Source organism: Anolis sagrei, chromosome 2, assembly GCF_037176765.1.
Source record: "Anolis sagrei isolate rAnoSag1 chromosome 2, rAnoSag1.mat, whole genome shotgun sequence".
NCBI lineage: Eukaryota > Metazoa > Chordata > Lepidosauria > Squamata > Dactyloidae > Anolis > Anolis sagrei.
This window is the reverse complement of record NC_090022.1, coordinates 225,084,516-225,107,622: the sequence shown is the minus strand read 5'-3', so window position 1 is coordinate 225,107,622 and position 23,107 is coordinate 225,084,516. Positions and strand designations below refer to the sequence as shown.

General features: G+C 36.6%; 1 protein-coding gene across 2 annotated transcripts in view; it reads right to left on the bottom strand.

The window, feature by feature from the left end:
- PCSK5 (proprotein convertase subtilisin/kexin type 5) overlaps positions 1-23,107 on the bottom strand; it is a 321,518-nt gene that overhangs the window by 113,034 nt on the left and 185,377 nt on the right. For both annotated transcript variants that reach the window (XM_060762183.2, XM_060762182.2), the window contains exons 10-11: positions 16,535-16,638; positions 362-479 (exon numbers count right to left, since the gene is read on the bottom strand). In XM_060762183.2, the coding sequence (XP_060618166.2) occupies positions 362-479; positions 16,535-16,638 (222 nt within the window). The remainder of the gene's footprint in view (positions 1-361; positions 480-16,534; positions 16,639-23,107) is intronic.

Sequence of the window (23,107 nt, the reverse complement as noted above, 5' to 3'; positions counted from 1 at the left end):
GCAACTTTCCAGACTGAAATTTTGTGCAACTGGAGGATCAGGGGGCTTTCTGCACCACTTATCCAAAGACAGTAGTAGTTGGAATATGTAGTGAAAGTATGGCCACCGGGGCATCTGCTGATCTTAGAGCTGTTTTTAGGACAAGGCCCTATATCTCCCCCCATTTTTTTTTACTGTTCTCACATGGTGACTAATTAAGAATTTTAACTTACAATTTTTAAAAAATCTCAGGCCAATTTTAGGACAGGTAGAGAGTGTCAATTGGGAGTCAATAAATGTCTTTAACAAGAATTACTTGATTTGTCGATCTGTGTTCTCAACACACACATGTCTTTAATAAATGTCTTTTAACAAGAATTACTTGATTTGTCGATCTGTGTTCTCAACACACACATGCTGTGGAGGAACTGTTGTCCACTTTTCTGCTTCCAGAACCATGGCTTCAGCATCCATCAGTCCAAATCCATATAAATGGCTAACTGCAAAATATAAACAGTACTGTTACCATTATGAATTATTTCTTTATTATCTCACTGTTATCAACACCTTTCTTTATTAACTATTTATTTACAACATTTGTACCCTGCCCTTCTCAACCCCGGGAAGTGGTGGTGGTGGGGGGGGGGGGCAGACGGACTCATAGCAGTTTTACACATCAGAAATAATTCAATGCCATAAAACATACCATTAATAAACATTTGCGCTAATAACACCGAATTAAAACAACAATCAATTACATCAAATTAAAATCACGTCATCCAAAATTGTAATCCAGAGCCAATCTAGTTGTCATTGCACAGATTCTACATTCACTTATTGCACTGCAGTTATTCTCTAAAAGCTGGGTCCCATAGGCATGCTTTAACTTTCTTTCTGAAAGCAAGGAGGGAAGGAGCTGATCGAATATCATTGGGAAGGGAGTTCCACAGCCAAGGGGACACCACTGAGAAGGCCCTGTCTCTCATCCCCATCAACCTCATCTGCGAAGGAGGTGGGACTGAGAGCAGAGCCTCCCCAGTTCATAAAGGAAGATATGTTTAGGGCCTTATAGGCTAAATCCAGCACTTTGAATTGAACTCAATAGCAGACTGGCAGCCAGTGGAGCTGATGCAACAGGAGGGATGTCTTCTCTCTGTATACTATTCAGATGAGTAATCTGGCTACTGCCTGTTGCACCAGCTGAGGCTTCCAAACAGTCTTCAAAGGCAACTACACAGAGTATGTTGCAGTAGTCCATTTGGAATGTAACAGGAGTGTGGCCCACCATGACCAAGTCTGACTTTCTAAGGTATGGGCACAACTGGTGCACAAGTTTTAATTGTAAAAAAGCTCGCCTGGACACCGGCGAAAGCTGAGGTTCCAGGCTCAGTGATGAGTCCAGCAGAACTCCCAAGCTACGGATTGTAATTTGAAGAAACAATTCTACATGACCTGCCTGGAATAGCTAAAAAGACCCATATTCATTATTCTGATGTTAAATCAGATGTACCATTGATCCACAGGTGAATACTCAATTTATTTTTCTTGCCTTCATATCAATACAAACACAATCACATTATTGAAAAATACAAGTGTCAATTCAGTAATACAGTATTGATTCCAGGAACTGTGCCAAGAAGGCTGCACAATAGTCAGTCATGCTCTAAATTTTCAATGTCTTAACTAATTCTGAGCCTGATGTCACAACATGTAGGTTGAAAAGAGATGGATCATACCAGAGTTAAGAAATGTTATGTTTTTGTCTATATCTTGGAGAATTGCATAGTCAGCATTGCTACTATGCCATGTTGGCTGGTCTCTGGGAAATATAATCAAAAAAGTAACTTTTGCAACCATGATTGAAAGGGTGCATCCTGAAAGCCATTGTCCATTTGTGCTCATCTTGGCATTATTGCTACTCAATGCTTTAAAAGTAAATCATAGAAGGGTGAAAGGAATTAATTCCACACTCTTTGTTAATCAAAGAATACAAAAAGGCTACCCGATAGTTAGCAGCAGAAGTCTAGTTTGAAATAGGACAGATTCCAGAGTTTAAGAAGTTTTCCTCTTTCAGTTGTATTCCTTTTCCCAAGGTATACCTTCCACTTCTTCTGTTTAAAACGCTGAGCCTGGATTTTGCTTGTATCAGCACTAGAAAACATCTGCACTGACTGTGTTATATATAAAATATAGATTTATTTTTATGTCTTACTATATTCTGCTATAGTGCTGTAATTCTGTAATTTTGAGATAAGTTCCGGAAAACATGCATTAATCAGCATTAGAAATCCTTGCTTTGACCGAGCAGTGTCCTTATTTCACCACATTCTTCAAAGGATAGACAGAACTACGAACCCTTTAAAAATAGTCTAATATGTTAAAAGTCTATTTTTTCACTCCTGAGAAAGAGATTACCACCCAAGGTTACAGCGCCTATGTTAAATTCCCATGATTTATTTTGCTCTTAATGTTTCAAAACTTTCTTTTTTGTGATGAGGAATGAGTAGGAGTAAGGAACAGTCAACATTTTAAAAATGCATACACACGTTAATTCTCCCTTCCCTTCAAGATTAAAGCAAGCCAGAATTCAGTGGTGCTGTTTAAAGTTTTCCATGTGGAAACAGTCCAGACAGCTGATACTTGGCTGTCTGCACCACTTGCACTTCAAAGTCCCTGATCAAATGGGTTTGGCCAGCAGCTGCAGGTATGAAGACAGGCCTATCATTTTCACAGACTAAATAATAACAGTTTGGAGAGACATTACAGAGCTGATAAAAGTAGCTGATCCTCTACATCTTGAAAGAAAAAATGTGTTCATCCACTTAACCCCCCCCCCCCCTGGGTACCATAGAGGTATATCCTTCTATTTGGGAATAAATTAGAACTGGTGCTGTTGTTTGCTTGGCATTAACCAATTCTGGAATCTCTGAGAGTGCTATAAAGTCACGTATGCAGCATTATACTAGGCCAGGCATGCCTTCTAAGTAACAATTTACGGCTGTATTTGCCTTCATATCTTCTACAGAAAGATAATTGGATGGGACACGGTCTTATATTTACTGTGAGTTGCACAGTAGAATCTGAAAGGACTACATCAACATTGCTTTTCCTGTGCAAGCAAGGCTGCATTCAGACACTGCACAGTGCAAAGAAGTTATTCCTTCCCTTTTGCTAAATATCTATCTTTACTTAGTAGAGGTAAATCCCATCCTGGGAGGAAAAGCAGGTATAAATGTAATAAACGAATAAAAGAAATACACCACAGGATCCAAGCTCCTACCATGGACCACACTGAGTTTCTGTTCAAAAATGTGGCCAAAATCTACTTTCAATTTGTACATCCGGGTTTTTGGCTCTGCGGGCTTTGGAGAGGATTAGACCATAAAACATGGATGACATTGTTATTTCCTCATTTCTGCTTTGCATCATTGGGTACCTTGGAAACATGATAGAAAGGGACCTCATTCCAATAAAGTATGTTGATATAGTAAAACAGGAATACACATCATGGACCATTACTGTCTTGATTATTTAGCATGGATGCAAAAAGACTATCTAGGAAGTGTAAAAAGGAAAAGGAGGGGATGAAATGGCAATTTACCTCAAAGAACACTGGAACTATGGAGAAGATATTAATGTTTGTTGCTATTTGCTTGATGATCAAAAAACTAAATTAAAAATTAATTAAAATTAAGTTTGTCTACTCAACATTTGGCAGGGATATCTGGTGCACATTGCATCATTTTCCATAAGCCTGAACCTCCGTATCTCCTTTTGTGAAAACTAAATATTGTTCACATCTTATTGGCATGCATTTACTTCCAAGACTGAGAGGCTCAATCCTTCTCTCTCCCCCAAAGAAATCCACACTAAATTGTTCATTTTCCCTTGCAGGAACTTCCTCTTCATATTAAGCTTCCTAATCTATAGAATTGGTGCAAAACTCAATCCTCTGCTTTTAGTCATAGCTGAAGGGAGTGAGAGGAAGACAAAACAACAGCAAATAGGGAAGGGATAGAGAAAAACTGCAGAGATTGAGACATAGAGGAATGAAAGTACATGGTGATGGAGGAGAAGAGGAATCTTGATATTGTTTTCTCATCTAGGACTTCATCAGACGGGCAGGAGAAAAGCAGGGAAAAGAGGAGGGAATTGTCTTACCCCATTACCTCCTGTCTTTCCCCATCTTCAGGGATGGGCAGCCATATCACTTGCTTATCGCACCTTCCACATCATTCCTCCCCTTTCCCTATCTTTCTCTATCAAGAGTTGATTGACATCTGACTCCTAATAGAGGTCTCCTGTGGGGCTCCATTTCCCATGCATATGAAAAACAGATCCTGAAGACCATGGGATGAAGTCCCTAGTAAATCAGCTTGCAAGGTAAGCTTCTGAGTGTCCTTAAACATTCTACCTGCAACGGGACTAAAGTGGCAAGATTATTAGCTGTGGGACTGTCGGCAGAAGCACAACAACACTGTGGTAGAAGCACAAGACACTGCCATAAGTGTCAGTCCTTATGCTAAAAAACTGCACAGGCTTGCAGCCGTGGATATGATATAATATCATATAATATGTACAGGTTCACCTCTTCTCTAGAATTCCAAAATCCAAAACCCTCTAAAATCCAACATTATCCACATAGCTGGCTGAGACAGTGACATCTTTGCTTTCTGATGGTTCAACAAACAGAAATATAGTTTTATGTACATTTTTTTTAAAAAACAAAGATCTTGTAAAATTACTTTATGGCTATGGTTTTATGCTATATATGAAACATAAATGAATTTCGTGTTTAGACTTATGCAAATACAGGTATTCCAAAATCTCTAAAAAAAAATCCAAAACATTTCTCATTCTAAGCATTTTGAATAACCTGTAATTGTTTTATAGTTTGTAAACTTTATGGATTAAACACATATTTCTTCAAAAAATACATGTTTTCTTTGAGGGTAAGTGAAAATCAACAAAGAAAATTGCTTAATCCTTTCTTGCATTTACTATCTAATTTGCCTAAATGGAAAAGTATTTGCATAATTGGCAAATTAAGCCACCCAGATTTGAGGATCCGGAACATGGCAATCCTATATCTAATATACTATAAATCAATATGTCTTAAGTCATTTAAAATGTCTTCTCTTTGGGTTGGATTAGCTACATGGTTAGAGAATGATGGCTACATTGTAATGATTAATGTGACTGAAATTGATTTATATTCAAAATATGTATGCCATTCTTCAGCTAAAAGTACTCCCCAAATAGCAAACCATATTATAATAAACTACATTATTCAGTTTATGTACAAAGCAATAAACAGTGAAACAAATGAAAGGAACAATAAAAACTCATTAATCTGGAAATATTATTGGAAAAACAAAAAGCCTCATACAAATGAACAGAGAGCATCAATTAATGTCATCTGTTATACTAACCATGGGTTTGTATAGAACTTTTAAGACTCAGAGAAAGAGTTTTGTAGCAGAAACTTGTATTATGAAGTAATATGCATAAAGAGGAATTAGGAGGGAAAGCTGGAAAAAGGATCTACATCAAGCCAAGGTGTGCAGGTAAACCTATGGAGAGTATTCCACCTTTGTTCCTTAACTACTCGTTATAACTGTCATTGAAATTGAATTTATCACTTTAACATCATACCCATATGTTTTGAATTATAATTAGTATTCACACAAACCTTTGCCCATCCATTGGTATTAATGTTGTTGCACATATGTTTCACTCCATGTATCTGATGAAGTAGAACTAGTCTCTGAAATTTTATACTACCAACGTCTTTCACTTGGCTAGCCCAAAAGATGCTGCAAGTTCCATTTGTATACTGAAGCAAACTAACATGACTGTGTCTTTGAACTTGACTATTATGCTAACAATAAGCCAGGTCTCAAGAGATTTGCCGAATATGTTGGTTTTTTTATTAGAACCCCAAGATCTGTCAATGAGAAGCAGATACAAAAGGCCTTATATTTATAATTTAGTACATAAACCTGTTTTTGTTATGAAAATCAAATTCATACTACTTCTTCCACTCTGGGTTACCTTGCCCTACCTTTTCCCTTATTCTAGAAATATAATTTAGAGCAGGGGATACACACACACACACACACACATACATAACATAGTGGTCGGTGCTCTTTAGTTTTTACCCAATTTGAGTCCTCAGATGTTATTGAACAACAACTCCTTTTGATTATCCACCATGCAAGGTAATGGGAAGCATAGCCCACAGCACTTGCATCTCTGAGGTTGGGGAAAGGTTAAAGACATTGGACTGTGTGATTTTAAGTAATTGTTGTAAGTAATATGTTTTAATTATGTGATTTTAAAGTATAAGTTGCTTTATTTTTATATATACTCAAGGCATCGAATTGTGCCTTTCTTTTGAGCCACCCTGAGTCCCCTTAGTGGGTTTTTTTTTTTGTCGTGTCAGGAGCAAGTCACTTCTGGTGTGAGAGAATTGGCTGTCTACAAGGACGTTGCCCAGGGGACGCCTGGATGATTTGATGTTTTTATCATCCTTGTAGGAGGCTTCTCTCATTTCCCCGCATGAAGAGCTGGAGCTGATAGAGGGAGCTCATCCGCCTCTCCCCGGATTCGAACCTGCGACCTGTCGGTCTTCAGTCCTGCTGGCACAGGGGTTTAACCCACTGCGCCACTGGGGGCTCCTCCCTTAGTGGTGAGAAGGGCAGGATATAAATGCGGCAAATAAATAAATAAATAAATAAATAATGTTAAAGTCAGACATCACATCCACAAGCCTTGTGTCTAAATGCAAAGCCCAATAATCTGACTATACAGAACAAACAGCCTTCCAATTGTCTATGTATCACAACTCCCATCCGCTTTAGTCATGATGTCTAATAATGAGGAATACAGGAATTGTAATCCAGCATCTGGAGGGCCACATAACATGACATGGTAGACTGGATTTGGCCTTGAGCTTGACATATATGATTTAGAGTCACTTATTTGCTATACAACCAGGAGTCAAAAATCCCTGTTGATCTACAGCAAATCACCCAGAAATCTCCCTGTAGATCCAAGGCTACCTTCTGCTTAGACATGTAAATTGGAGTGGGTGAGGAACTTGCCAAAATTCCCCTTTGTGCTCTGCCAAATCCTGAACAGAGATATCACCGTCCGTCCCCCCCCCCTCCATCCCCAATGAATTTCTGTATTTAGTCACCACTCGCAGAATTTCTAAATACACTATAACTGAAGATACCAGTCAGTGGAATTGTTTTAAAATGAGTAAAATGTGAACCCTGTAATTCATTCCAGTTAGTAATCTTGAACCTGTATTCTGAACTTCAATTGTGGCTCTACAACATCACATTGTACTGATCTAATCTGGAGGCTACTGGATTGTGGAGCAGTACAGCAAGGGCTTCCCTTTATCAAATGGCAGTTGCAGTTGGCACACAAGATTGTGAAAAATGCTGCAAGTCATAAGGCCCATCATTGAATGGGAATGTAGTATGAATTAGCACTCTCAAACTGTGAATCAGATCCTTAAAGGGGACTTCAACCACAGCTAGAACAATGGGGGAAACCACTTGACAGATCAGAGAAAATAGCTTCCCGTACCACCATTGTGTCTTCTCAGGACTACACCTCAGTGTTTTAATGCTCATCTAGTAAACAAATTAGCTGTCACCTTCACAACAGCAAACTATGTTTCATGACAAAGTAAGATACAGATTACACTCTTGAGGGCTTGAAAATATACTTTTTGTGGGAGTTAAAATCAACTTTTTAAGTTGTATCAAGGATTATTTTGGAGATTTTATATTACAATTGGTTGCTGCTGTTAGCTTTCCAGTGTCTGACTTCCCTTTCATTATTTTAACATACTAGAAATGTACATGAGTTAATCTCATCTGAGGGGGAAATGAAGTGTACTGAATTAAAAAATAATGCTCTTTTTATGACAGAAGGGGGTAAAATAAATCCCTCCTTATTATCAAAGCCAAGTTATAGTTCAGAACTGAAGAAAAATATTAAAATGAGAAAACAGAAGAGTCTATCTTCATAGTATATAAATCAACAAAGAAATAATTTCCCCCAAATCTAGATTAACACCCTGCCTCCAATAATCACAATATACATTTACTACACATAAATGTATATATTTACAGAACAGTTTTATATATTTTTATTCAATAGCAATACTCATATTAGTAAGTGTGTCTTAAATTGCAGGCTTAGATAGTCCAGAAAAATTATTTCAGAAAAGATAATACATGCCATATGTTTACCCCACATAGTTTGGAAACTGGTATATATTTCAGTTTATAAGATGTCCCGTTTCCATATATTTAGAATATTTGAAATGAAATATAATCCTGCTTTTCTTTATGAGGACCTGATAGGCCCCACTAAAAGTTCCACTCTCCACACTATCTGTTTTCATATGGAACTAAGCATCAGTTCCAGTGAGTTTGACCACTGATAGCAACATTATGCATAATGAGATGTTGTTTTTTTGTTTTTTTTTTCTTGTTTGAATTGTTTAATTTCACAATTAATATGTCTCTTTGTATTATAGTTCTTCATTTTTCAATGGAAAATTCTCACCAGTCATTAAACCATGTAGCCAAAGCATGTTGCACAATAAAATACTACAGAAAACAATTGTAAATTGGGCTGCATGGACCCTTGGATCAATTTCAAAAAGAGGGTATTCTCTGTATACGTGAATGGCTTATTGTAAGAATACTGACAGTGAAATGAAATAAATGACTAAATAATGTCTCATGCTATTTGTAGAGATGAATATATATATTTAAATATTTGTTGTTGTTAATTGTCCTCAAGTTGACTTCAACTTATGGTGACCCTATGAATGAGAAATTTTGAAGTCATCCCATCTTCAACAGCTCTACTCAGGTCTTGGAGATTTGGGACCATAGGTTGCTTGATTCAGTCCATCCACCTGGCTGCAGGCTTCTTCTATTCTTGCTGTTTTCTAATTTAATAAGCATTATTGTCTTCTACCTTATAAGCATTATAGTGGACAGAACAGTCTGGAACAAAATCAGGAAGCTCAGCGGGAAAAATCCCTGACCAATGAAGGACTTTGGAAATATCATTATTCCATGAAGAATCAGAAATCTGGGGAAGGAAATAGCCAAATATTGGAGTGGGGAAGAAGTCCACAGACTTGCAAGTTGAGAATAAATATTAATTTTGGAAGGTAGTACATTTGATTTACAACTAATCTATTCTTCTTTAAAACTGACTGCTGAATATGGTGTTGATATCTGAGGAAGCTGGATATCTGGATTTGGCTTTGTGTGGAATATAAATGTGATTTAAGCTCACGGCTAGGAGAGGTATGTCATCTTTAATATTTTATTCACTTCATTCCATTAATATTTAAGACGTCTTTGTAGTACCTTTTGTCTCAGATTTGAGGGTTAGGATTATTGGTTAACATATATTAAATTACCACACCTAGATGGACATGTTACCATTTTGTATTAATGCTCATATAATCTTTAGATAGCATGCACATCAATATTATTTACCATATACACTCAACTATAAGTCAATCTCATAGATTAATCCAAGCCAGACTTGGGGATTTTGCTATGATCCCTGGATAAATTGAAGGCAAAATTAGAGGTATGTAATCAGCAAATATATCCGTCTCCTTTCAAAAATGCATAGAGGGAGCATACTTAGGAAGCGTTAAAGAGAAGGCGAGGATCTGGTTACAAAAGGATGGAGTATAAATTGGATTGCTAATCTTAAAATGTCAACATCTATACAAGCACAAATAGGGCGGATATTAAAGGAAGTAAAGCTGTGTGAGAGCATGCCAGTCATGTAAAGATATGAGAGAAACACCAAGAGTGGTGATGTGCTGGAGAAAAGAGAGCGAAACATGGTAGGAGTATGTGTGTGAGGGGAGCCAGTGTTATTATGACATCTCTGGCCAATGTCATTGCTTAAGTGGCCATGGCTATCTGAGGCAATTGGCATCTGTGAGAAAGAAATGCAGTCTTCCCCCCATTCTCAAGTGTTACTGAACACTTGGCCAGAACAGTGTTCAGTAACAACAAGGGGGAGTCTAATCAATGCAGTGTTTATGGTGTCTGGGGTTTGCCACCATCATCACCATAGGAGACTACCACCTATGCTAAGCCTTGTGAGTAACCTCTACTAAATATTGTTAAGGTCAGCAGCAGACATTGTCATAACAGGTAACCTAGGTGCTCCCAGACACTTACGGCTCTCTGTACACAGTTCTCCATACAATTTTAATTGCCATGGATTGAATCTCTAATTTGTGTGCTGAGGATCAAGGACAAAGAAGTGTAGAAGGAGGTAGGGCAAAACAGATGATTGCTCCTGTCACTTTAGCTGCTGCCACTCTCCTCCAAGTCATGGGCTTAAAATGGTGGGGATTCCAGAACTCACCAAGCCATCATCATTGTCATCTGTTTCAAGCATTAACTCATGGATAAGTTGAACCAAGATTTTTTTTTTTACTTTTATACTTATAGTCAACTACATACAGTATGTATTAATATATTTTTTGTAAAAATGTCATTGTAGGCAACTAACAACAGAGAATTTTAAACAAAAACACCATCAAAATATAAACAGAATTACTAATTACTTCAACCTACTTAAAACAGTGTGTTTGAGAGAGAGAGAGAGAGAGAGAGAGAGAGAGATGGATGCCCTCATGCCCTATGTCTACTCTTCTAGAAACAAATTATTATTGGCCACAGCTGAAATCCAAATGCCACTGTGAAACTAGGTACAGTACTGATCCAGTAGAGCTCTTCATATGCTGTTAGAGGTATCAAAGTTTAGTATTTATCACTATTCAAAGTAGGATTCTGTCCAGATTTTGCTGAGGTCCAGAAACTGGTATTCAGACGCATGCTCTGCTTCTGGAAGTAGCCTACAGCTAACATGAGCTATAGTTTGTATTCATTTCGTTAAATTTCCCTAAGAAACTCTCACAGATGGAATACTTAATAGTAAGAAAATAAAGAAAATGGTTTATGGTGCCACTGATCAACTTCAGTATTCCTTGGTTTACATTTTTTTAAAAAAAAAAATTGGCTCAGATCCCCTCTAAGTGAATCTGGAATGAATTCTGTGACACAACCTTTTAGAACTAGACCATTTTACAAGGGTACCTCCAATAAATATGTGTAGTACATCCTCATCATTTAATGGAAGTACTTTTGTTCAAGGCTCTCATGAAATGCCAATAATGCCCTTCTCTGGTGTGCCATCATTAAGTTACTAGGGCTTTTGTTGTTGTTTTGGAAAGAACATGGGGAAATGTTGAATTCTCCAAGCCTGTAACTTTTGCAGTTCCTATAGGTAATTTCTGATTATTCAGATATTGCTTAATTTTAAAATCTGTAACCCTTAGAGTTCCCTTAGGAAAGCTGACATTATCTTTTTGTTTCTGAAAAAACTAATTTTGCCTCCAGTGTTATATTAGCACAGAACCATTGAGTTCAATATTAGAAGAATCAAATTAAGTTGTTATGATGGAAGCAGAAATGAAGTTACAAAGAAATTAAGAAATAGGAAATATTCTAATAATGTGGCAAGTACACAAATCTCTACTAATGCATTGAACAAAATTCAGATGTTGACAACCCAAGATCACCTGAACCCCCAAAAACATATTAGTCAGTAGCAACAGGCAGCTATTCAAACATATTGATTTGAAAAATCAAAATCCTATATGATGTGACCAAGAATGGTATTAAACGTAATAGATTACTTTTTCTAAAAAGCATCAGAAAAAGTAGGCAATCACACATAGTGTTAGGGAACTATTTAGAAATGTAAATGCCATTAAATTATAGAGCCCCTGCTTATGTTTTGATTTTAAAAGACTTCAAGATATTACAGGAGTTTAAAATGGAATATTAATCGACTGCTACAGCCAGATTGTTTGTTTAGAAGAGCCCAGGTGAACATTTGCTTTTAATAATACTATGCTTCCTTATTACTCTAGTAACAACTTTTCAGTTGATGTGATAATATCAATGATGTGTTCCGTCAGAACAGTGATTTCATTATTTCTAGTAATGTGGTTATGTACAATTATGATAACCACTTTAGTTTATCATAACCATTACTATCATATATTATATAACATCTTCAGTTTTATCTATTCAAACATTATTATTACATCACTCTAATAAAGCTGGTTTTTAAAAGTAATGAAACGAATTAGTTTTCATTTTAAAATAAGTATCTTACTGAATGCATGAATGTCAATATTGTTTCTAGAATGGAAGGCAGTACCTTGCTTTCATGATTCTGAGACCACTGTCAACACTAAAATTACAATCCTGTTCTATATTTTATTATCATTCTATATATTTATTCTATATTTTTATTGGCTGTCCATATGTGAACAAACTAGCCAACATATACAATTAACACCAGTTATTGGTTTTGGTGTTGTACACTTTAAAATAATTTCTTACTTATTGCAACTCCAAGGCAAAACTATTACAGGGTTTTCATGGCAAGGTTTGTTCAGGTGAATTCTGCCATTGTTCTCCTTTGAAGCTGGGTCTGTGACACCTAGTGGAAATCTGACAGGTAACATGGATCTAAACCCCATAGGGCTTTAAAGGTCATAACCAACTCTTTGTACTTTGCTCCATTTGTCACAACTGATTGACTGGTTTAGAATGGGTTCTGGTGTTGAGATGTGAATTACTAGTGTCAGGTGTTCATTTAGCATTAATAAAGGGGATGAGGATTGATAAAGGGGATGGGGGTTCCCTAAATGTGTTTATAGGGTGTGGGTGGAACTGGTCAGTGCCCAGCATTCTATGGGTCCTTCCCTATCATCCCATGGGATCAGCTAGTGGGAAGAATAGTTCATGGCTCAACAGGCGGTTTTGGGTGATGCCTGGATCTGGTGACCGATGTAGATGTAGCTGTAAATAATAAAGTTTATGGTCTACTTCATTTTCAATTCATTGTGTGTTCAATTTTTCTTGAATGGAGCTTGTTGCCCATGGACACACAGATATTATTTTGATACCTCCAAGAGAGGAAGCCTGTTTTCTAGATTTTTACCATTTTAAAACATGAGTGAAGTGAAAAACTGAGCAATGAATCACTGCTTGTAGCACTTCATATAATTACTAAAAATACAAAAACAGTTTGAGAAATTTTTATTTACAATAGTGATCTGATCCTAAGCAGATATAAAATAAAAATCTAGACTATCACAGCATTGTGGTCTTAAATAGTACTTTGGATTCACTTGGCCTGCAAACATTTATTGAGCAGTGTTGTATTGAATAGCCATTCCTTGAGTTCAAATGAATGTAAAGAGCTTTCATATTTTTTTACTCAAGAGGGTTAATGGCTCATTTGTAGCTCTTTCCACTTCTGTCTTGAAATCAGATGGAGCAACAGTTCTGAGGCACTGCGTTGCCATGCAAGTAAGTGAAGCAGGCCACTGAAAAGGCATGCTGACCCACTTTCAAGTGCCAACTTTCATTGATTCTTTGTTGAGTAAGGGGCTCCTTAAGATTTTTGCTGTTTCCTTCCTTTGATTTCTCATTGCAAACAAAGCGGCCTCCCTCACTCTTGCATACTTCTTAGACCCCTCACCCCCACTCACTGTGCTTCATCAGTCTGTTTTAAGGCCAGCATTAAATATGTTTACTGGGAAAGAGGCCATAATACTGAAGTATTAGTTAGTTTCAGAAGGCTCCTTCTGCCATACACCTTGCTAGAAGAAACATATTTCAGCCATCAAGAGAAATATGGTACTATTTATATAGGATATTCGGCCTGAACAGAGTTATTTATTATATGAAAAACAGGTTTATAGTCACTATTTTTGGCTGCAGTTGAGGACAATAGTGAAATATTACACTGCATATTGCCACGTGAAATAGTGAAAAACAAAACTCTTTCCTAGTCTTTCCAGCAGCAAGTCTCCCTCCACCCCTACCCCATACACTGAATAAACTCCAAAGTTGGATGTTGTTATTTAATCTAAATCATTTGCTTTTTCTTCATCCAAAACTAACAAGAAGTTTAAAAAGAGTTACAGTTTTATTGGAACCATTTGCTTAGAATATATTGCCAAAATATTGTACTTAAAACTATTCTTTTATTTGGGTTAAAGTTGATTCCTTATTTCTCCTCTTACTTCCAATTCCAACTAGAGGTAAATTTAGAATAATTCTGTCAGGTCACATTATACTCCTAGTACCAGTAATCCATGACATTGATCAGGCTGGGCTTAAGGGAAATACCAACTTAAAGCTTGAAATGTTGACATACAGCCCATGCATCCCAGTAGTGCCTTAAAACTAAAAATAGAATTGCTGGGTCAATACAACTATATATTAATACCGCAATGTATCAAATATTATCTTTATTTCCAGTTGCCAACACTTGCAATGTACTACTGAACAGACAAATTACAGCTGCTATGGGGAAAATATGACAGACATTAGCTTCAAACTGTGTGTGCATTTTAGCACACACACACACACAGAGGGAGACTTAGTAACTCACAGTATTTTCTTCCTAACTTACCATTGCAAACTATTAATTTGTATACCTTCTTGCTCATGATAGATAGCAATGAATGACGGTAAGGATGTGCCATGTAAATAATCTCTAATCATATAAGTTATAAACTATCATTCAGCTGAGTAATTCCTACCTATATTAAATTAGTTTGACTAAGTTTTCCACAGAAGAACTGCAACTTTTTTAAAAAATGTTCCAGACAGAAAGGATGGTGCTACTTTGGCATTCTCACTTTTACTATACTCGTTTCCATATCCACTATCTTCTGCCTGATCTGGCCTCTGGGTTTACCTCCTTTGCAAAGGAGGTAGTGAGTAGGAAATGGAATGGTTCTATTATCTCACAATTTTCTAGCAGACAGATACTACTTCCAGGTGACAGGTTGTCCAGTCTAATCTTATCCCAAATTATTACATAAAATGATAACTCTTATCCAATTTCCAGTTGATAGTCAATTAGCCATTGATAGTCTAGTTACAGATAATATCCTAGAAAATATGTTTGATCCTTGTGATGTACCTTTTTGAAATCTGAATACATTTAAATTCTCAACAACACTATTGACTTTATTTTAGAATTTGAATAAACTAAAATGCACATGTTTCTTTTTAGAATTAGTGCACTATGCATTTTCTTGTGAAGAAATCCTATTTTTATTCTAAGTATATATACATTATATTAAATAAAGATAATATACTGGTAAAATATTGTACTTGTAAAGCTTCTCCCACAACCTCATTCCCTAAAATAAAAAAATGGGAGCAATATTATTATTTCTTAACTTTCTAAAGGTGATAGGATTTAGATTCATGTCCAACAGACACTGGTATCATTTATTACTCTGGAACAGTGATGGTACAAGTATTTCTCTAATAGTTTGCATTTTTTTGCTCATGACTCAGCAACATAATGGAAAAGAAATAATCTTTCTGGTTCTGGTGGTATTAAGATTTAAATGATTTTAAAATAGGTTTGGGGAAAGAAGGATAGACAATACACTTTGAGGTTTGTTGTTATGTTTGAATTGTTTATAATATACGTGGATTAGTCTGCTTTACATCTTTATGAACTTACTGTACAGAAGTAAGTAGCAATGATTTCAAGGAACAATTTTACCCTATAGGAATTTATGGGCTTCAAGAAATGAAGTGTTGCAAATATTGTTCTAAACATTAGATTTTGGCTTATACCTCAAAGCTAGTTCCAAAGTTGTCAATCCTAAGTCCCATACTGAGAAAAAGGCAAAATACAAAAAATACAATTAAATAAATGCACGTTTGCTTACTTTGTTCTCATATGTGAGACCACAAAAATTCAAAAGCATATCTCAATGATGTTTGGGCTTTTGGATGAAAATTTCCTGAAGAGTTTTTTTTTTTGCAAACTATTTGCATTTTGTGTAGAATATTTTCCCCATATTTGCATGCAAAATACATTTTTGATGTTTTTGGAGAAACTAATCTTGGACTTTTTTGCTCTCATGTGGAGGTGGAGTGGAATGTCCTGCCCGTGAAGACCTTACTATTCCAGATATCATCTCTTTTTTCTCTTCTTTTTAAAATCAGGGATCTTGACTTGTTGAGACAGTCCTTTGGATAAGGATGAGAAAATTTGCTAATATTCTTTGCATTTTTAATTTAATTGAATCAGTGGGAACAGAAGTCAACACTGAAGGAAGTTTCATTATTGGAACTAACAACTGGATTTAGGCCTTTAATGTCACATTTGTTTTTCCTAGCATAGAAACAAGTGCAAGGGCACTTTAGTCTCCATGACTTAACGTTTGCTCTGAGTTTATGATTTGTCTCACCTAAGGCAAATATAGTCACAAATAGCTGGTGAAATCAAGAGGAGGCAGAAATTGTAAAAGTTTGATATTGCTATTAATACTGTACAAGCCCTAGTTGGCAGAACAAACATTTATTTCCTGAAAATAAACAAGAAAAACCCTGTAATGTTAAACAGACAATGATATACTCACCCTTGTAACCAGCCGCATTAGTTTTCCAGTCATTAGCAATCAAATGTCCTGCCCGTGAAGTCCTTACAATGATATGCTGTATATCTCTCCATGTCAGTAATCGACTACAGGAAGACAGTGAAAACTAGTGTTATTTTACCAAAAAGAAAGAAAAAGGAAGATGAGAATGGCCTATTTTAAAACAAAGAGGGGAAACTTTTATTAAAATATTCAAAACAACAAAATGTATTAAATGTATTTCAGAATTTTCACTCTGTTGGAAGGGCTTTGACTGTGTCTTCCTGCCTGGCTGCAGGGGATTTGATTGGATGATGATTGACTGTGGGCCCCTTCCCGGAGCCCTTATTTATACATGTTTTCCTCCTCTTCTTTTGCCCCCTTTCCCATGTGGCAGTGGTAATTGCTATTGGGGGTGAGGCAGGGAACCAAATACGACAAAGAGGAGAAGGATGGCAGGACTTCAGGGTTGGGCTTGGTGCCTCCTGAGTGGCTGCCACTGTTGTTTTTACTTTTGCTGCCTCCTCCTCCTCCTCCTCCTCCTCCTCCTCCTCCTCCTCCTCCCCCTCCTCCTCCTGGGGTGGTGGCCAATACATCCAAGCAGCTGCTAGACAGCCTTTGTTTGTGAGGGTTGGGAAGTTGGGGGGAGCATTTTTTCATGCAATAGAGCTATGGACTACAGGCAACACACAGTTTGGAAAGCTCTGCTTTAAACACTATAACATCATTTAATTGTGCCTCAGAATAATCAGAATTATATATTTCACTCATAATTTGTTAAGCAAGTTAAATCAATGCAACACACATTCCATTAAAGTTAATTTTGGCACTGCAATACTTTGATGAAAAGTGGAGAGTACTCATAGTGATTAGGACCCTAATTATGTTTCTCTGAAGCACTAAACCTTCAGAAAATGGCCTAAAATAAGTTAATAGGTTTCATTATGGGTGATTTCAGGCAGAGAAGGGAGTCAGTGAGAACAGGTTAGTAAGTTAATGTGCTAAAATCTACTGTAGTTTGATTATGAAAAGATTAGAAGGCGAACATTTTTAACAATTATGGTAATTTCAAATTGATGCTTAAATCTGTATTACATTAGCATTACTAAAAATGCTTACCAGAATGAAGGTGAAAAACCCCATTCATGATTTTTCCCCATCCCTGTTTTTGCTTTGGCAAAAAGGAAAAGGCCACATTTGCCATACATTCTGCCAAAGACCCTCTGTTTTTTCTCCCTCCCTTTCTCATCATCTAATCCTGCTTCTTGGCAAGGGATTGGACTGGATGGCCCATGAGGTCTCTTCCAACTCTTTGATTCTATGATTCTATAATTCCCTTTCTTCCCTCCTTTATATATGGGATATTGATTTTTCATTTAGACCAGTGTGCTGGACAGATGAGGAACATACATGCAATGTATGTTATAGAATATAAGAGAACTCATCTCTATGCAAAGCAGACTACAGACAGTCCCCAAGTTACAAACATCTGACTTGCAAATGACTCCTAATTATGAACAGGGGTGACACAACAGGAAGTGAGAGGCATCTACATCTGAGGAGCATTTTCAGGAGCAAAATTTACTCCTGGAAGAGGAGGAAAGGTGTCTCAACTGAAGCTTTCTCAACAATCCTTGTTTTCACAGCAAGCCAAAAAAATTCAAAATTCAATTATCACAGGGACAGAAAGTGAGGTGAAATATTCTGAACAGGTCATAGATAGCAAAATAAACGCCAAAGAGGTGTTAATCCTTCCCTAAGCTATCCAAAACTAAAAAAATATTTTGGATGGAGTTAAACCTAAAAATGTGCTTGTCCTGACTTACATACAAATTCAACTTAAGAACAAACCTACAGAACCTATCTTGTTCATAACTCGGGGACTGCTTGTATTTGCTTTCTAGTTGTCGCTATTGCTTAGCTATCCTTTAAAGCTGAAACTTATTTAAAACAGCACATCTCAACCTATCAATGTGACTCATTAATTGTTTTTCTTCTACTGTTCCATGACCAAAATTTGTGTCATTAGCTATAATTGTTGCTTTTTTTGGAAACTTGTCAGAAGCTAGCAGTAAATAGCTTGGAAACTGGGAAAAGTTCATAGACCACCACTTTGAGTAACAGTGAACAAAAGTATCCAGTTATGATTATTAACTAAAAGATTCCTCTAGCTATTTGCATTTATTGAAATAGCTGATTAAGTAATTTACAATTCAGTCATCTATTCACTTGTTCTCTTGTGTAGTGAAAACAGTACAGACAATATTTAGAATTTAATGTACTGAACATTTAGTAATGCACTGAATAGTATTATTATACTTATTAATGCACTTAAATTATTTTGTCAAATATCCTGGAACCAGAAATGCTCTAGTCTTGCCACTGAAGGTGTTCAAATTGTCCTTGGCCCCTGGCAGCTGTGTGGCAGTCTTCATAGTCCTGCTACACTGATGATTCCCAAACTTTCACATGTTTGGGACTTCAACTTTCAGAATTCCTGCCAAGTCTGCCAGGGCTTCTGGGAGATAAAGTCTAAAACACCTGGGGGGGGGGTAAATTTTGGGAATCAGATGGTTGCAGAGGTGACTGGTGATGGCTACAAAATATCCCAGAGCTCTGTGGCCATCTACCACATGGATAACACTGCTCTTTCCCTGCACTGAGCACAAGAAAAAGTTAATGAAGGTGATGGTCCATGTGAACCGTAAACTAGTTCATTCTGGAACCAGTGTAGGACTGCTCTGGAGTTTTGGTAAAATTCCCAAGCATTACCCGACTTAATGTGGTTCACCCTGGCTTATCCTGTGTTAAAGAATGGAAGTCCATAGGCATTGTCAGGACTTCCAGAAGTAACATCTGGTCCAGTTCTGGATTAAAGGCTAGTGTAGATAAAGCTGTAAGTGGCTCATTATGTTTAAACAGATAATCTGTTGTAATCCAAAGTAGGAACACCTCTGACCTTAAACAACACACCAGCTTGATAAAATCAGCAAGCAGTTTATTGAAGAACAAATGTAGGCAAAGCAGTAAAATGGCAAAAACAGACTTCCCTTCCCTGTTTGACTGGACTTCCCTTCCTTCCCTTTATATTCCCTTCCCTTTAATTCTAAAAATATTGTTGGGTTTTAATATAATTCTGTATATGGCTTTTATCTTAGTTTAGATTCTTAAATTAATTATTTTAATGTCCTAAGAATGACACACTAATTTTAAAGTTTTAAATCTTAACCCATAACTCTGATATGCTTGTATGGGACTATGTCCCTCTTCTCTCAAACTGGTCATTGACCATAATAAAGTGAACTTGAACTTGATGGGCAGAAGGAAAGAAAGAATAAAACTCTATTGTACCAATGGACCCTTTGCTAGCACAGTATTGGATTCAACCCAATATATTTCAATTGGCAGCAGTCAGTAAACTCCATGTCCTGATTATGCTTATCAGATATGTTATTTCAGAACACCCACAAAAGCACCATGAGAGGAAAGGCATTTTTGGAAGCACCTAGTAAATAGATAAGAAAAATAATATGATAGAAGTTGGGTTTTCATACTAAATAATCCTAGCAGTAGAGATAATTTAGAAGTTTCTTACATAAATTTAGAAGTTTCTTACATATGTAATTTTCTAGGAAATGAAGATTTGACATACTTTCAACTCCTTTTGAAACCACCATACATGAAGAGTTTTCTGGTGTTCTGCAGAATTTATCTACTATTTTAAGTACTGAAAGAAAAAATATCACAGGTATCCCAGCCCTATCCTTTTAATGAGGGAAACAATAATCACTTCAGTTGTGAGAGAATTGGCCATTTGCAAGGATGTTGATCAGGGGGCGCACGTATGTTTTACCATCCTGTCGGAGACTTCTCCCATGTCTCCGTATGGGATGATGGAGCTGGCAGACGGGAGCTCACCTCTCTCCCCAAATTCGATCCACTAACCTTTCAATCAGCAGTCCTGTTGGCACAAGGGTTTAACCCATTGTGCCAGCGGGGGCTCCTTATATAGTATCCGTACCATGGGGATACATTCCGGGACTTCATGTGGATACATGAAATTGCAAATAATAGTTAACCATCTTGAAAGAAAGTACTTCTAGACCAAGAATACAAATAAATTACACTGGAGGACTTAGAAAATACCTAAAGAATATTTTGTTGAATGTAGAGGAATGAAATCATAAATGCTAGTGCTGAAGATATAGGGGCAGTATTGTAGCTTATCACAGAAAAGTCAACTAATGTTTGGTTTTTAAAAGATGAGAAAGAAATATGTATAACTGGAAGCTTAAAATAATTGTTATAATTCACAAAGCCATCTACAATCACTTTACTATATGTTGAGTTAATGAAGTGCAAATGCTCTCATATCTACAATGATATAAGTGACTATTGCTCTGAAACTGTCCTATTGTGGTTATAGTAAATTTTCATAAATTCGACAGGGCATATGATGAGAGACACAGGAAAAAAAGCATAACTTTGTTGTCTCGTATTCAGCACAGAGTGGTATTTGTAATGTTCATGATCCATTTTAATATATTCCAGACAATGCAGTCTGATGAACAGCTTGGCTTTTTGAAATGTTGCCTGTGTACATATTTTGTACAAATGATCAGCCATTTTATGATGTAGATTAAATCCATTAGATTGTCTACATGCAAGTCAGTCTGGAAAAATAAGTGCTTTGTGTTCCCGCTGTGCTGGATGTGCTACTTTGCTTTTAGCTATGCACATAATTAAGATGATAAAGTTCTTATTCAGGGAATTGGAACTGGAAGTAGTGAACATGCAGAAATTAATGCATACATTGATTCCTTTTATGTCAAACTTGAATTTCATTAGGGAACTAAGGATAGCACTGGCCCATCATGATTTTAATTACGTACTTTGATTATTATAACCTGAACTCACACTGATTGATGATTCCTGTACCGTACTTTATCTATTCAAGATTATGTTCGAAGATACGGAACCATCTATACTGAGCTGTTCTAGCCAATAAGAATATTATATATCCACTAAGCGAATAAATTGTAAATGTTACAGAAAGAGGAAACGTGATCTCAGAATGTGATTTAAAAATGATTTTACTCTTCATTTTATAATGATGAGTTTTGAATGCTAGAAGAAAAATCCAGATTAAGATCTGGGTCAGAGGGCCCCCAAATCTAATTCACTTGAAGTTATTATGAGTGGAGGATTTCTTGTTATGCTTTCAGTAAATCATTAAACTACACAAAGAAACCTTAGGAGAGCCTGTGTGACACAGTTTATTGCCTGCTCCCTGAATCTGCTTTTCTACTTTAAATTTCTTTCCCCAATGTTACAATCACCAGGTGGCTTTGACTAGTCATACAGCCATCATCAAGACTGTGTGCCAGGTACTTTGAACTATTTGTCTGTCAAAACTGTTATTAGCTCTGTTGGACTGTTTTCAATACATTTGGCAGCCACTTATAAGATGTTACCATTCTGTCTCTAATGAGAAATAACACTACTGTGGATTTCTAAGCAGCGAGAGGTACATTTTTTACAGTACTCTTATTGAAATGTGTCTATATGTTGGGTTGCACATTTTTGGTTCTGTCCATACAGAACTGGTTTGTTTGATGTATTTTTTTTCCTATTTGTTGCATAGAATGTAATTTTGACCCTTTTTATAGTTGGGGTTTTACGGATTTTGTTTCTGATATAATTTTCATCATTTTTACATTGTCACAATCTATTACAGTATGCCCCCTGTGTCCATGGGACTGGGACTAGTGGTTTCATCTATCCACATCTAACAAAATATGTACTCTCTCTACCTACTGTTTTGGCCCTCAAGGATGACTCTATGGTATTCTTGAGCAAAGGGCTTTCATTTAAATAGGGTTTGCTATTATCTGCGGTTTGAAGTACCCACATGAAGACTGAGAACATATCACCAGTAAATATGGACTTCGTATTTTACATCTTTTATCATTGTTTCAGAACTGGCTGTTATACTCATGTATAAGTCAATTTGGTGTTTTGTGGACAACATTATGGGTTTTGATTTGATCTGTGGATAAATTAAGCATCATTCCATGGAGAGGGGAAAGCACCAATAGTACTTCAGGGGGTCAGCTATCTCTAGAGACTGCCACCATTTCTCTGTTCAGGAAATTCTAAAAAACATGTATTTATTTATTTACCACATTTGTATTCCCCCCTTCTCACCCCAAAGGAGACTCAGAGAGGCCTTACAACAGGCAACAATTCAATGCCATATACATACATGTTCATGAAAGAATCAAATACATTAAAATACATTACAATCCAAGCAGTTAAAAACTCAATTATTAGACATCAATTAAAATCACACAATCCAAATCATAATCCAGATCCATTCCATTTGTTAATCAAATAAATTTGTAATCACTTATTGTGCTGCTCCAATTACTGATCAAATGTTTGGTCCCAAAGCCAAGTTTTTTCATGAAAGTCAGGAGAGAGGGGCATGATCTAATCTCACTGGGGAAGGAGTTCCACAGATGAGGGGCCACCACTGAGAAGGCCCTGTCTTTTCCCCCACCAGTCATACCTGCA